Here is a 13,135-nt window from a genome sequence, read left to right as displayed (position 1 = left end):
TAGATCCACCACTGCAGTCCTCTAACGAAACATAGTGATTTTGACCAAAGTTAATCAAAGGCAAAATAGATAGGCTTATTCAAAAATGAAATAAAAACCAAGTTAAAAAAAACAAACCTACCTGTTATATGCGAGTTTCCTGACGGTAGCAAAGTGTTTTAGATTTTAAACTCCCAGTTCCTTTCGGAGCATCTCCGGCGCTCAAACTCCTGCTGCAACTTGCTGCTCTGAGACTCAGAGAGCAGCGCATCAAAGTTTCTCCTCAGAGCTTCCGCCGACCTCGCTGAGTCCAGAGTTATTGACTATTTAGGCTATCTATCAATTATCCTATTAGGAATGAACGGGAAGGACAGAGAGAGAGAGAGAGAGAGAGAGAGAGAGAGAGAGAGAGAGAGAGGGAGAGAGAGACTTCCTCCATGTGCAGGTGCAGGTTACCTCTCCCGCCCCCCCTCCCTTTGTCACTCTCTCTCGCTCTCTCTCTCTCTCTCTTTCCGTCTGTCTCTGTCTCTCTCTCTCACTCTCTCTCCTCCCCATGCTGAATTCCAGTGTTACCACAGACGCACATGAAAGGATTTTTTCTTCCCATTAGAAAATAATAATAGTGTTCAGGAAGTGAAGTGCAGGTTAAAGGGTCATATACTTCCATAGTGTAGGCCTGTAGTTAGGGTTCTGACTAGTCAGACTATAGTCTCCCCTCTGATTTGGTAAAAGTCATTAGCCTATGTGTTTTGGTGAGTGGCGGAGCACTGGAGGTGAGGGCTGGCCGACTGCACTTGTTGAAGTTTGGTTTGACCTATGTGTAAACACTAAACTAAATAACACCAAATAGCTCCAACACTATGTTTAGAGTAGGTTGCTGATGAGCTCTGTTATAGGTTGCAGAGAGCCGAGTATGCTGAGCTGTACCTTTGTGAAGTTTGAATAAACCAAGTGGTTTGACAAGTGAACTCCTGCCTTCGCCATCAAAATTACAATACTTTTAAGGGATAGATAGATAGATAGATAGATAGATAGATAGATAGATAGATAGATAGATAGATAGATAAAAAAAACACATCATCCCTGCAGCACTCTATAGCAGGATTAGGTAGAGTTGTGTGCAGTGTGTATATATTGACTAGTCAGAAGACGTTGTGCCCCAAGTTGGTCAGTATGTAATGTTGCTGCGACATTTTAGGCTATAAAGCCAGCTCAACTGAAGATGAGTCTCTGCCTCTGATAATTGATATGCAGTCTCACATATAGGGATAAGGATAAATGCTAAAAAGAGAGAAAGAAATTGAGCACCAATCAAACTTACCAAGTGAAGTTTCAAAGGTAGGGAGTCACCACGCTTTGCAGTCTGGTTTACATTGCTGGTAAATCTGAATTAATTGTACTTTTGTGCTTGTAGTTACTGACAAATTAACTGAATGGTTCAATTGTGGATAATTTATCCAAGCTAACGAGGTATAGCATGTCAATATTCACAAATGTGTATGTTGCTACGCTGCTTTGCACACAATCAGGTCACCTGCGACCCTTTTGAACATCACAAAATTTACAAATAATAATGCATACTTACAGTTTGTGGGCCTGAGTCTCCCATTGGGCAACATAAAGTGTAAACTGCCCTGTCCTTTACAAATAACCATCGCGTAAATCCAGTATCAAACTATGCACGATTTTTGAAGCAGTCCTTGCAGTGGTGGGCTCAAAGTAAAATGTTTGGAACAGTGGAGTGAACCTGATAAAAAATAAATTCCTGCCAGTGAGTTCTTTATGGTTCCGTTCTTGCATTGGCAGAGTATACAAAGTAGATTTCTCCAGGCAATCGAGAACATAGTGACTTTTCGGCATGGCATCAAAACAAAAAAAAAAAATCATCTTCTTCTACTGATGTTGATGTAAGGTGGTTGGCAAACAGCTTTTAGGTGCATTACTGCCACCTTCTGGTTTAGACCGGAATGATTCTTATGAAATATAATATGGCCTATTCTTTCGTCCAGTCTTTTCAAAAAATGTAACTATACTTCTCTACCTCACATTCCGAATTCAGTTGGAACAATTCTTTTAGTTCAAGTTTGATATGATCTTTTTCCAATATGTATTTGAGAACCTTCCTTTCATGAGGACAATAAATAATTACATGTTTTAATGTTTCCTGTACATTATAATACCAGTTAAATATATACCAGTTGCATGTTTACCAGTTTTCTTAAGTGTACTGTTAAGACTAGAATGCCCAAATCTCATCCATGGGATGATGTCTTCCTCTTTTTAGTTCTGCTACTTTCTCTCATTTCTCCAACTTTACTTTGGATACTGTTGTAATACCTGATCTTTAGTTTCCCTGTTCCATTTTTATTGCCATTTCTTTACCATTTCTCATTTGATTACATTTTTAACTTCAGCCTTTCTATAATTTACTGCCACATTTACTTCTGATTTTGGGTTAGGGTAAGGGGCTAGATAATGAATTATGTCAATGAGTGTCTTCACATAAGACACATAAGACAAGAATGTGTGTGTCTTGATGTCTGTGTGTGTCATCATGTTTACACTCAATGGGTGCCATCTGGTGGCTGGAGCATGGAAATATAAGAAAGACAGAGGAATAGTCATTTTTACTTTTGGGGAATCTTAGGACATCAAAATGGTAACAACCTGCATTTTTTAATATTGATGCTGCTGTGCAGTTTAACAATTTATTATACATGTCAAAATATGACAATACAAACACACATTTTAGATAAATTTTTAAATAACTTTATTCTGTAAGAATTCTCAAATGTGTTTTAAGAAATGCAGGGATGGTTTCTGTTTTTATTCAAGTCCTCTTTGAATAAAATATTATTCTTTTTCAAATTGCATCGGGTTTTTAAAATGGACACCTGAAATTATCTATTTACAAAAGAAATCTGTTAACAGTTGCATTAGAATTCATTATGACAGTGTACTCAATCCTCCGTCTCATCCTCCCCACACCCTCAAAATACTTTTTTAAAATTTTAATTACAATGTTTTGCTTGGTACAAAATATGCTGTTTTACAATTTAAATCAGTCTTTTTTTTAATTCCATCTTCATATCGCTGACAATGTGGGAGTATATACAGGGGGAAGGAGAGGGGACTGGTGTCATGTGATCTGATGCGGAGCCTCCAGCATCTCCATCAGGAAGGTGTCAATAGGTGTGTCCCCAATCAGCTTGAAGAAGAACAGATGCTCCAGGCACTTGAGGCCGATGGAGCGCAGGGCAGGCAGGCGGAGCAGCAGTTTGGCAAACCTGGGAAAGAGGAAAATAGTGAGGTATATTCTGAGGCTTCAGCTTTAGCAATCATAATTGCAAGTTCAATTTTAAATTAATTCCCAAATTTGCTAGAAAATAATTACTGTCATTATTATGTTTATCATTCAAAGCTTAACCTTCATCTTAATTTAATTGGTGGTGTGGGCTTTTATTTCCCAGCACCTGTTGCTCTTATTTAGCTCCCAACAGTAAAATCAAAATAATCAATTGAAACCATCACCACCACCATGTAAGGAAGAACACCACCAACCTTTATCCTTTTAAACATAATGAAGGAGTCGAGTCAAAGTGTTTTAGTTTTGGAAGAGCTGTGCAGTAATGTAATCTACAATCTTCACTGCTCTGTACAATCCAAAGCAGCAATTAAAACAATGGTGTTTAATTGATTGATTATTGATTGATTGATCCTGTAATGTAATGCATTTCCTACCTGCCAGGCTGGTCCGGGTATTTCTGTTTTGTATACGACTCCAATGAAGCGTAGACTTTTTCCCTTAGCCCCTCAACCTCTGGTGGGTTTGAAAGACCTTTTGCGTCTGAAACAAACACAAATTCACAGTCACACACAACCACATAAAATCCCTTCTGATCCACAAAACATCCACCTGCTTTTAAACCGATTTGAGGCCAAAACAGAAATTAAAGCCATGGTGTCACAAGGCCACTGTGTCTATCCTTTATAAAAATACATGGGTGCACAGTGAAGTCATAAAACCATATTATGATGCCCGGCATTATGTTTGACCTATATGTAAAACCAATCTGCTGCATCATTGCATTGTGAATAACTGCTTATGTTGCTTTCTAGACTATGATGTAACTGACCTGGGTTGAACAGGACGATGGCACGCAGGCAGCCAAGCTCTGTCTTATCCATCTGCATATCTTTCATTTTAGATACCAGCTCTGTCAGGACTCTGCAGGAGATGAAGACAATAACATAAGAGAGTCACAACATGGACTGTAAATCAGTCGATCACCAAATATAGATATACACTTAGCCTTCATCTCAGCATTTAGCATTTTTCCAGGAGTAAGCATTCAGCTTCACTCACGTGACACTACAAAACTTTGTGAATGAAGGTAACAGTGGTGTAAAGCACTGGCAAGATGTTGCCAACCTAAGACCACAAAGTGACTATAAAAGCATCCGGAGTGGTTTGACAGGACAACATTTAGTTCATCAATTCTTGCGGAAGTGCATTTCAGTTGCACTTCCTTCTTACTAATAGGGGTCTGTACTACCAGCAACACAAGGCTTTTTAGATGTTTAACCTAAAAAGCCTTGTTGTCAAGCCGACCACCGCCATATGTGCTACCTACCTATCAAAGATGGAGCCCACTCCAGCACTATGGGCGCTGCTTCTGTGGACGTGGAGGCCTGTCGCCAACAGGATGCCGTCTTTTACCGTGACTGAGCGATGCGAGAATGAGGCAATAAGCAACTCGTTCCAGCCTAGGTACAAAAAGACAACAACTGTGACCTCTCCATCTTTCTGTCCATCCCTACCTCACGGTCCCTCTAAAGTTTCTGTAAATGTTTTGTGACATCATTTCAGAAGATTTCTGTGATCTGTCTGCCTTCCCATGTTTTTCTTAAAGATAAAATAATTCTTATTGGGTCTTTCTGTGAGACTTCTTGACTTCCTCATTCAGGCCTGTGTGTGAAATCTCTCACCAGCAGAGGTCAGCCCTGGTACAGCTACAAACTGCACTGCTGGGACTTGGCAAATAGTCCAGTTATATTTGGTTTCACTGCTCCATTAAACTAGATGGCAAAAATGTGCTCAGCAAATGTGGATGACTTAAATAGACTATCTGCCCAGAGATGAATAACTACTGGTTTGTAGAAAGACTTGATTACTGTTATTAGTGGTACCTTTGTGTAACATTACATGCATTTTTAAGTTTTTAAGTATGTACACACATGCTTGCTGAATGCATGGGTTTGCATGTGTGCCTACCTGCTCGTAGTAGGATGACCTGATCATCGAGCGGGAGTTCAGAGAAGTGCGGGATCCTTTTGGCCCACTCCACCAGTGTGAAGAGCTGTTTGTCTGCTGCTTGGCAGATATTGGTGACTGGGTCGTTGGTCTGGAGAGGAACAAGGGTAAAAATGCCAAAACAATACAGTCAATAACTGTGCTGGTGAGCTCCTTCTAAATTTATCTAACAGCAGTTAGAGCAGGTGCAGCTGCTTTGCATCTATTTTCGGGTGCTTTCTAAACCAACAGATTCCTCTCAAGACTTGTGAAGACAGTCTCCGGAATGATCTCAGAGTTGAGTTACCACTGGTACAGTGTCACTGCAGTTCAACATTATGAGATTTTGGTGGTAGGATTTGTTGCAGGGCTGCATGAGATTGTACAGGTCAGTGTCTACTTCACTGTTGATTTGCTGACTTCTCAGAATAAAACAGCTGTCAGCAGCACTGACAGTGGCTTGTCCGAATAATGGAGTTATAGTAGAGCCTGGATTCACCACCATAAACTGCTCATCTTGTGTTATTTACCTTAGATTTGCTTACTAATCAGAACATTTGAATCGTGGATCTGCTGTATCAGTGTTTATAAGATTCTTTCTTGAATTTATTTACACTTGGACTGAACATATTCCATCACTTCAGCTGCAGGATTGCAAATATCTACTTTGCTTTGCTAGGGTACATATGTTTTTTGACCACCACAGATCAGGACCAACATCATCCAGTGGCATCTGTCAGATAACACCTTGGCCTCATGGTAAAAACAGTAAGAGCTCATGGGTTTGGCCCCATCCAGCTCAGTGCCTGTGATTCTTACAGAGTTTCCGGGGCTGCCGTCACTGTACGTCTCTGTTTTGGGTTCCACAGCGAGCTCAGCATCCAGGATCTTGTCCACAGGCATGTCCTCGTTGAAACTGCTGGTAGATTCCACCTCATTCTCCCCTCGCTCCTTCCCACGCTGCCTCTCTTCCTGCACCGCTACGCATATACACACACACATTTTCATGAATGCACCAATATATCCATACAAATATAGAGTATAATTAAGATGTGCTTTGCATCATGTTATTGAGCTTTCCATGCATATCAGCCTGACATGGATCTTGATTAGAACTTAAAATATATTTCTGCAGGGTTGAACAATTCATGTTCGCACTACATGAATTTGAAGTGATGACTTTGGGTTTGAAAAGACTAAAGAACACAGGCCTGTGACTCAGACCCAGAACTATCCCTATTCATCTCCCACATGCACACACACACCTTCTCTCTTCATGCCCATGGCCAGGCACTTCTGGTAGCGACAGTACTGGCAGCGGTTTCGCTGGCGCTTGTCAATCAGGCACTCCTTGTTGTCTCGACATGTGTACGTGAGATCTTTTCGGACGGTCCTCTTGAAGAAGCCTTTGCATCCCTCACAGCTGTACACACCGTAGTGCTTTCCTGTGGAAACAAAACCCACAACATCACACCTGCTTTGAGCCAGCACTAAACCGCACAGTACATAAGGTTCATGGTGTGGACTGTAAACCTCTTTTTGGACACATGTTTGGAGTCAGGATTGGAAGCATGTTTGCCGTTTACTACACAGTGAAATTTTTTTTTCCTATTTTGTAAATACAGCAACAACACCACAATAAAGATCTTTGCAACAGGAAAAAAATAGATTGTTAAATCTGACAAAATCCCTTACATGTTATCTTGAAAACATCTGTCTTTGTTGTCTTTCTTCTTGTCATCTCTGTGGGAATGTTAGTGGGGAGTGGCAGTGTACATTTCTCCATCCTCCATCCTAACCCTCTAACATTACCTGAGGAGCGGTCCCCGCAAATGGCGCAGATGTGCTTTGACATTCCCCCGGGGCTCGTACACTGGTAGTTGATGTTTCCCAGGTTCTGTAGGCCTGGCGGAGGCTTGATGTCCTCCGAGCTGCTGACACTGTTCATAGAGTTCATCTGAGGATGACAGGAAGACAGAAGAGAGAACAAAGAGAGTTGAAGCTTAGGTGGCCAGAACTGAACAAAACAGAGCAGAGGAGGAAGCAGAGGGGAAATAAGAGTTAAAAGTGTTAGGCAGTCTCATGACACTCTCTCTTCCTCTATTTTCTCAGTTTGTTTTCCGCTCACCCATATTATTACTTTCTCTCCACCCACACGCTTTATTGTGAAAGTGTCTCAGGGTGCGATCACATGCTCTGGCAATGGGAGGAGCTAAGTCTTCTGTCAGAGGCTTGTCAAACAGGTTTTTTTTATTTTTTTTATTTGTTTGTTGACAGGGAGAGGCTTAGGAGTCACGTGTGCAGAATGTGTAGTTCTCAAACACAAACAGCAGAGGGGGCTCCTGTGTAGGGTCTTCAAATTTCTGGGAATGAAGGTAATGTTTAAGTAGTGTTTCAGATGTTGATGCTTTTAATCTCTGCATAATTTTATCCGGCCAATCTTTAATTTTGGAGAATTGAAAGATTCCCAGGTGGCTTGACAAAACTTCACATCTTACTTAATGAGACTGAGGACTCTTACCACAGTATGAGGCCTTGTGTGACCTCAAGGAGCCCCATTATACAACAAGGTGTGAACAACCCACCAAGGTTAAAATAAGTGAGGCTCTCAGTGTCCTCTCAGTAGAGGTAATGAACCCTGTTCAATGAGGCCAGGCAACAAGTCCGGCTTCCTTCAAATTTTACATATCTCTCTTTCTCTTATCATCTCCATGCCCTTTGATCCTCTCCTGCTGACGAGAGCCAGGTGGGATGCATGTGCGGCACATTTCTGTTTGTTTAGTTGTTTATGTGCAAACATCTGCAATCCAACTGGAAACAACAAGGTTGACCTACATATGCCCTCCTGTTCTATATCTTTGATGCAGTATGACATATAGGACAGCCTCCTCACAGTCACCTCAGGCTCTCCCTATCACTTATTTACGAAGTGCACTTTCGTCTGAATAAACTCTAATGGCAAACTGAACTGAGGACTCTACGGGTGCGACCTTAAAGCAGAGGAGTGTACACAAGACATCTTTTTTCTGTCCTTCAGTTTTCCCCCAAGCACACTAGTTCTCTATTCGCCACTACCCTCTTCGACTGTAGATGCCCCACAGGCGCACAGTCACACTTAAATGAGCATTCAGCCCCCTACGTATTCGCTCATCAGTGAGTCAGCGGTGCACAGCTATTCCTCTTCGACATGCTCTTCAATGCAGTTTTCACGAATAATTAATTTTACACATGTATGGTTTGAAAAAAGAAGCCTTGCGGTGCATTCAAACAGTTGTTCAGACACACATGCCATTTCAGACAGACAACATATTGGTGCAAAAAAGGGCTACAAGCACTGTATATGGATTATTGATGCATCATAAATTCTTTATACGACACATGGTATGAAGAACATACTGCATCATACATGTAAGGTTTACTTGGGCCTTTAATGGGCCAGACGTGTGTATCCACTTTTCGGTAAAAATCATAAATGAACCAGTGAAAATCTATGAAAAACAGATTTATTTTCAATTGGCAACCATGCACATTCATTCTGACTTTTAAAGGCACAATGGGTGATAAAAATGCAAATAGAGATTAAACGATTAGTCAACTAATCAGTAAACTAACCAATGGATAAATAGTCTGCAACTTTTCTAATAATTGATTAATCATTTAAGTCATTGGTTAGGGTGGTTCCAGCTTTGAAAATATGAATAATTGCTGTTTTTCTAAGTCTTCCATGATATTTAACCAAATAGGCAAACTTGGGTTTTAGACTGCTGGTTAGAAAAGGAGTTAGGGTAATGTCAGTTTGGGCTTTGGGAGACTGTTATGGGCATTTTTTTTTACATTTCACGCACCAAATGACTTATCAATTAATCGAGAAAATAACTGACTGATTAATTAATAATGAAAATGATCTTTATTTGCAGCCATAAATACTGACAAAAATACAGCCACCTGCCCCAATCTAAACTGCAAACTGACTGACAGGTATTTCAAAACATGATTTAATAATGTAATTCAAATAACTGAATATTAAATCTGTGTTTTAATGTTTTCTGTTGCAACTAAAATAGTTGAAAAATACAAAATAATTTATTATTCACTATGAATATGCTGTAATTTATATGATCAGAAAATACTGATTAAGACTGTTAAAGGGTTGAAAAGAACAAGATGATAGTAGGAAACATGAATATAGATGTACAAGCATAATATTGAATTTGCTTGTGGTCAACCCCGAACTGCTCTTGAACTCCAGTTCACCCATACAAACAGTATGAGATGTTACGTGACACAATGACCTTATGGTGGCTTGGTCACTGGCTGTTGGCGAGTGGTGGAGAGATGGTTACACCATACGATCGTATTAACCCTGACTGTCCCTAAAGGCACGGATCCATACTGCGACTGAAGCAACATATATTATCGTCTGCTGCACCCTGCAGCACTGGCCTCCATCCAGTCTCTGAAGCACAATGTGTGTGTGTGTGTGTGTGTGTGTGTGTGTGTGTGTGTGTGTGTGTGTGTACGTTTGTTTCTGCATGTGTGCGATTATAGATGCACTGAGCCTTGTGGGGTTTGTAGTTCATTCAGAGGACCACTTAAAGAACATACCATCATTAGCTCTCTGACTTTCTGTCAATTGTGCCAGAGAGCAAAAAGAGAAGTCTTGTGGGTGTTGCTGTTTATTATTTGTGCCATCTGAAAAGATGCAACCTCACACAGGAGGGAGCTGCGTTTGGATTATAAAAGACTGCTAGAATAACCAAAATGGAACTATAAAGGGAGACTAACGCAATTAGAGACAAGCTAAGAAGAAAAACAGGAAAAATGTCAGGAAAGTAGGAAAAAAGGCTGCTCTCTATTTCTGTTTTTTCCCTTTCTCCCAGTAATCCATTAAAGGGCTAATAGTTGGACTGCGTCTTAAGTCCCCTCGCATGACAGCAGCAACACAGAACCCAGTGATGACCTTTTTGGGGCGAGATGTTTAAAGGTCAGTAGAAGGGTAGGGGAGAGAGGGAAAAGCCAAGGTATGCCAGCCAAACACATTGGATATGGCTAACCTTCAACCTCCTGACCGCTGTCGGGGATTCCAAGAAGGAGAGGCACATGATCAACCAAAGAACATGATAGTTTCAAGCAGATGAACCTTGCCAAAAAAAGTCATTTGAAAGAATATAAACCTCTGTTGATAAGAGCAGTGATGAATAGAAGTCCTTGTCTGTTTTTAAACAAAGTTAAGTGGGTAAACCAAGAGGATGAATAACAATATTGCACGTGGAATGCAGGTGTATAAATTATTATTATTAATGAATTGAACATAAATTAAAAAAAAAAAAAGTAGAAAGGTTATATTTACATTAAGGGGAAAATATTTAAATTCAAGCCTTTTCTGAAAAAGAAGCCTTTTAAGACAACGTCCATCGCTACTGAATCTGACTACCATCAAAACAGCCACACATTCTCTCACCTGGGGACTGCTGAGTGGTCCAAAGTTCATGTTGGGCGTGGACGGCAGCGACACAGAAGGTGAGCCCAGTGATGATGTAATGACGGGGTAGGGTGAGGCCAGGCCATTCATCGGCGAGCCCAAGGTGGACATGGGGGACGGCAGGGGCCTGGAAGTGCTGATGACTGACGGGTGGCCCACCATGCCACCCATGGGAGGCGGGTGGGTGTGGGCCGTGCTCATTGGCCCTGTGGAGTCTAGAGGAGAAGGAAAGGTGTGTTAGGGAACAAAGTTAAGAAGTGTAAGCTGGTGCAATCCAATACAGCAAATCCTGCATTTGTGAGGATTGTAATCTAAGCATTTTGTTGACACTGTGTCAGAGAGATAATTAGCGTTCATTTGGAGTCACGTTTCAGGTCATCTGACAGTCCTCTATTAGTTGACCCTTTGGCTGCTAAATGCTCCACTACGTTCACCAGCTTGTCACTAACTTCTGCTGCCTGGTGTTTGATGCTGAGCAGGTAGTCTGCAATGGGTTTTAAGAGCCTTTTTTTTTTTCGCCGAAAACAGCTGCCTGCTGTGGCTGCAAACAGCACTAATGAGAGTGGTGGGAGTGAACCAGAACATTAAAGCTGCAGGCTGTAAAACCAAAACAATGAGTTAAAAGACACAAAAACTCCCTGTAGGGCTCTTAGGCAAACTGCAGGGGTGGGCGATAATTCTCGGCACGCTTGTTAGTACCGGCAATACCTTTCACATTACGCACAGTCATTTGATGCATTGCTGATATAAAATATTGACTATAGCAGCTTTAAGACCCCATAAGAGCAAATACACCACAAAATCACCCTTTAATATGAGTGGAGCAGCAGCAGCAGACAAAAGTTATTGCAAATTTCGTCCCAATGATTAGCCTACAAGCATAAAACATACTGTACATGGGAAAATGACAGTATAGCAGATGAACAGATTTCTATGTTAATGGCCATATGAAAGGACCAAAAGCTTGAGAACATATTGTTTACTGACAGTGCAATATGCATTTATGCAGTCAGTGGTGTGTAAATATGGCTACACAGAGTGAAGTCCGCCCGATTTTGGTCGCAGGGTGCTGACTTTGCTTTGCATCCATTGATGTAAACTGACAGGCTGGCATTTACATAGATGACCTACTTAGAAAAGCTGTCGGTCAACTGGGTAGCAGGGTGTGGTGTGTACCGACCAATATACACATACAGTATGTACATACATGGACCGACATGTGCTGTACACATAATTAATAAATATATACATAGTACATACATGCAAATAATAAGTACAGGCTGTCACAATAGATGTGATGTGAATAGATGAACAGATGCAAAAAACAGGAGCCTTCGGGGCCAATAACTGACTTTTTTTTGATAATGATGAAGAGTGACATACCACCATACGCACATGAATGTTTGGATCAGTCTGAACGGCCAGAAAATGCAGAAGCTTCTTCTTGTCAGTGCACCATCCCCCACCCACCTTTACACACACATGCACAGTGTGATACTGGGCCCAATGCCACTGTTCTTAGTTAAATGTCACATTCCTGTGTTTGTGGATGTGTGTGTGTGTGTGTGTGTGTGTGTGTGTGTGTGTGTGTGTGTGTGTGTGTGTGTGTGTGTGTGTGTGTGTGTGTGTGTGAATGTGTGTGTATAAAGGTGGGAGTGGGCATGATACCCTCTCACACAATGAAAAGCACCTGTGTTTTGCTTTGTTTCTTCTTTTCCTTCCTCAGAGCTCAACAGGGTGCCAGAGAGGGGATGATGCTTTTTTTGTGATGCACATCGCAGGATTATAACATCTACTCCATTGTCTTGATTAACTTTAAGTTTCATTTTCACATTTCCAAAGATGATTTTACAAGACAGTTCAATTTGCCAATATATTTTCCAATAGACAAATAATGCAATCCCTTTTCCCTTGAAAATATTAGCAAAGAGTCACTGTGGCCAAAGACAGGCTTACAATGAAATGTGACTTCCCTATTTCTGCTCCAGAGTCTAAATGTGAAAAAGAGATGCTTTTGCTCTGTATGGCAGCTAAACTCTGTACCAAAGGACCCTCATAGAGCCTCACAGAGCTGCAATAATTAGTCATTCAATGAAAGAGTAGTCATCAGTGAGTAGTCATGAGTTGTCAGTCCTTGTTGTTACTCGCTTTGTAACCGTTACTGAATAAGGATTACACAGTTGAAGATACAAAACATTACATTTACTCATTTCATCTAAGGGAAATGAGAAATGCTGACACAGTGAGAAACATTTCACTGAAAAATTCAACAGTTCTACTTGCCTTCAGGCAGTAGCTTTCAGCTCCGGTGTACACAAAGATGTGCTTCTTTTTTTGTTTTTTTTTTGCCTAGTTCAGAGAAATAATTGCTTATGTTCACA

The 13,135-nt window shown here is 41.0% G+C and overlaps 1 protein-coding gene across 1 annotated transcript in view; it reads right to left on the bottom strand.

The window, feature by feature from the left end:
• Positions 1–2,629: 2,629 nt before the first annotated feature.
• The window catches only part of LOC111232127 (retinoic acid receptor RXR-gamma-B), a 23,653-nt gene continuing 13,147 nt past the window's right edge, over positions 2,630–13,135 (bottom strand). Inside the window, exons 2-10 of the mRNA XM_022759491.1 lie at positions 10,734–10,969; positions 7,085–7,229; positions 6,538–6,717; positions 6,092–6,252; positions 5,255–5,384; positions 4,614–4,746; positions 4,116–4,207; positions 3,721–3,826; positions 2,630–3,266 (exon numbers count right to left, since the gene is read on the bottom strand). Coding sequence (XP_022615212.1) covers positions 3,119–3,266; positions 3,721–3,826; positions 4,116–4,207; positions 4,614–4,746; positions 5,255–5,384; positions 6,092–6,252; positions 6,538–6,717; positions 7,085–7,229; positions 10,734–10,969 — 1,331 coding nt within the window. The 3' untranslated portion in view covers positions 2,630–3,118. The remainder of the gene's footprint in view (positions 3,267–3,720; positions 3,827–4,115; positions 4,208–4,613; positions 4,747–5,254; positions 5,385–6,091; positions 6,253–6,537; positions 6,718–7,084; positions 7,230–10,733; positions 10,970–13,135) is intronic.

This window comes from Seriola dumerili, unplaced genomic scaffold (assembly GCF_002260705.1).
Source record: "Seriola dumerili isolate Sdu_G_001 unplaced genomic scaffold, Sdu_1.0 BDQW01000322.1, whole genome shotgun sequence".
NCBI lineage: Eukaryota > Metazoa > Chordata > Actinopteri > Carangiformes > Carangidae > Seriola > Seriola dumerili.
The sequence above is the reverse complement of the archived record's forward strand: the minus strand, read 5'-3'. Positions and strand labels throughout refer to the sequence as shown.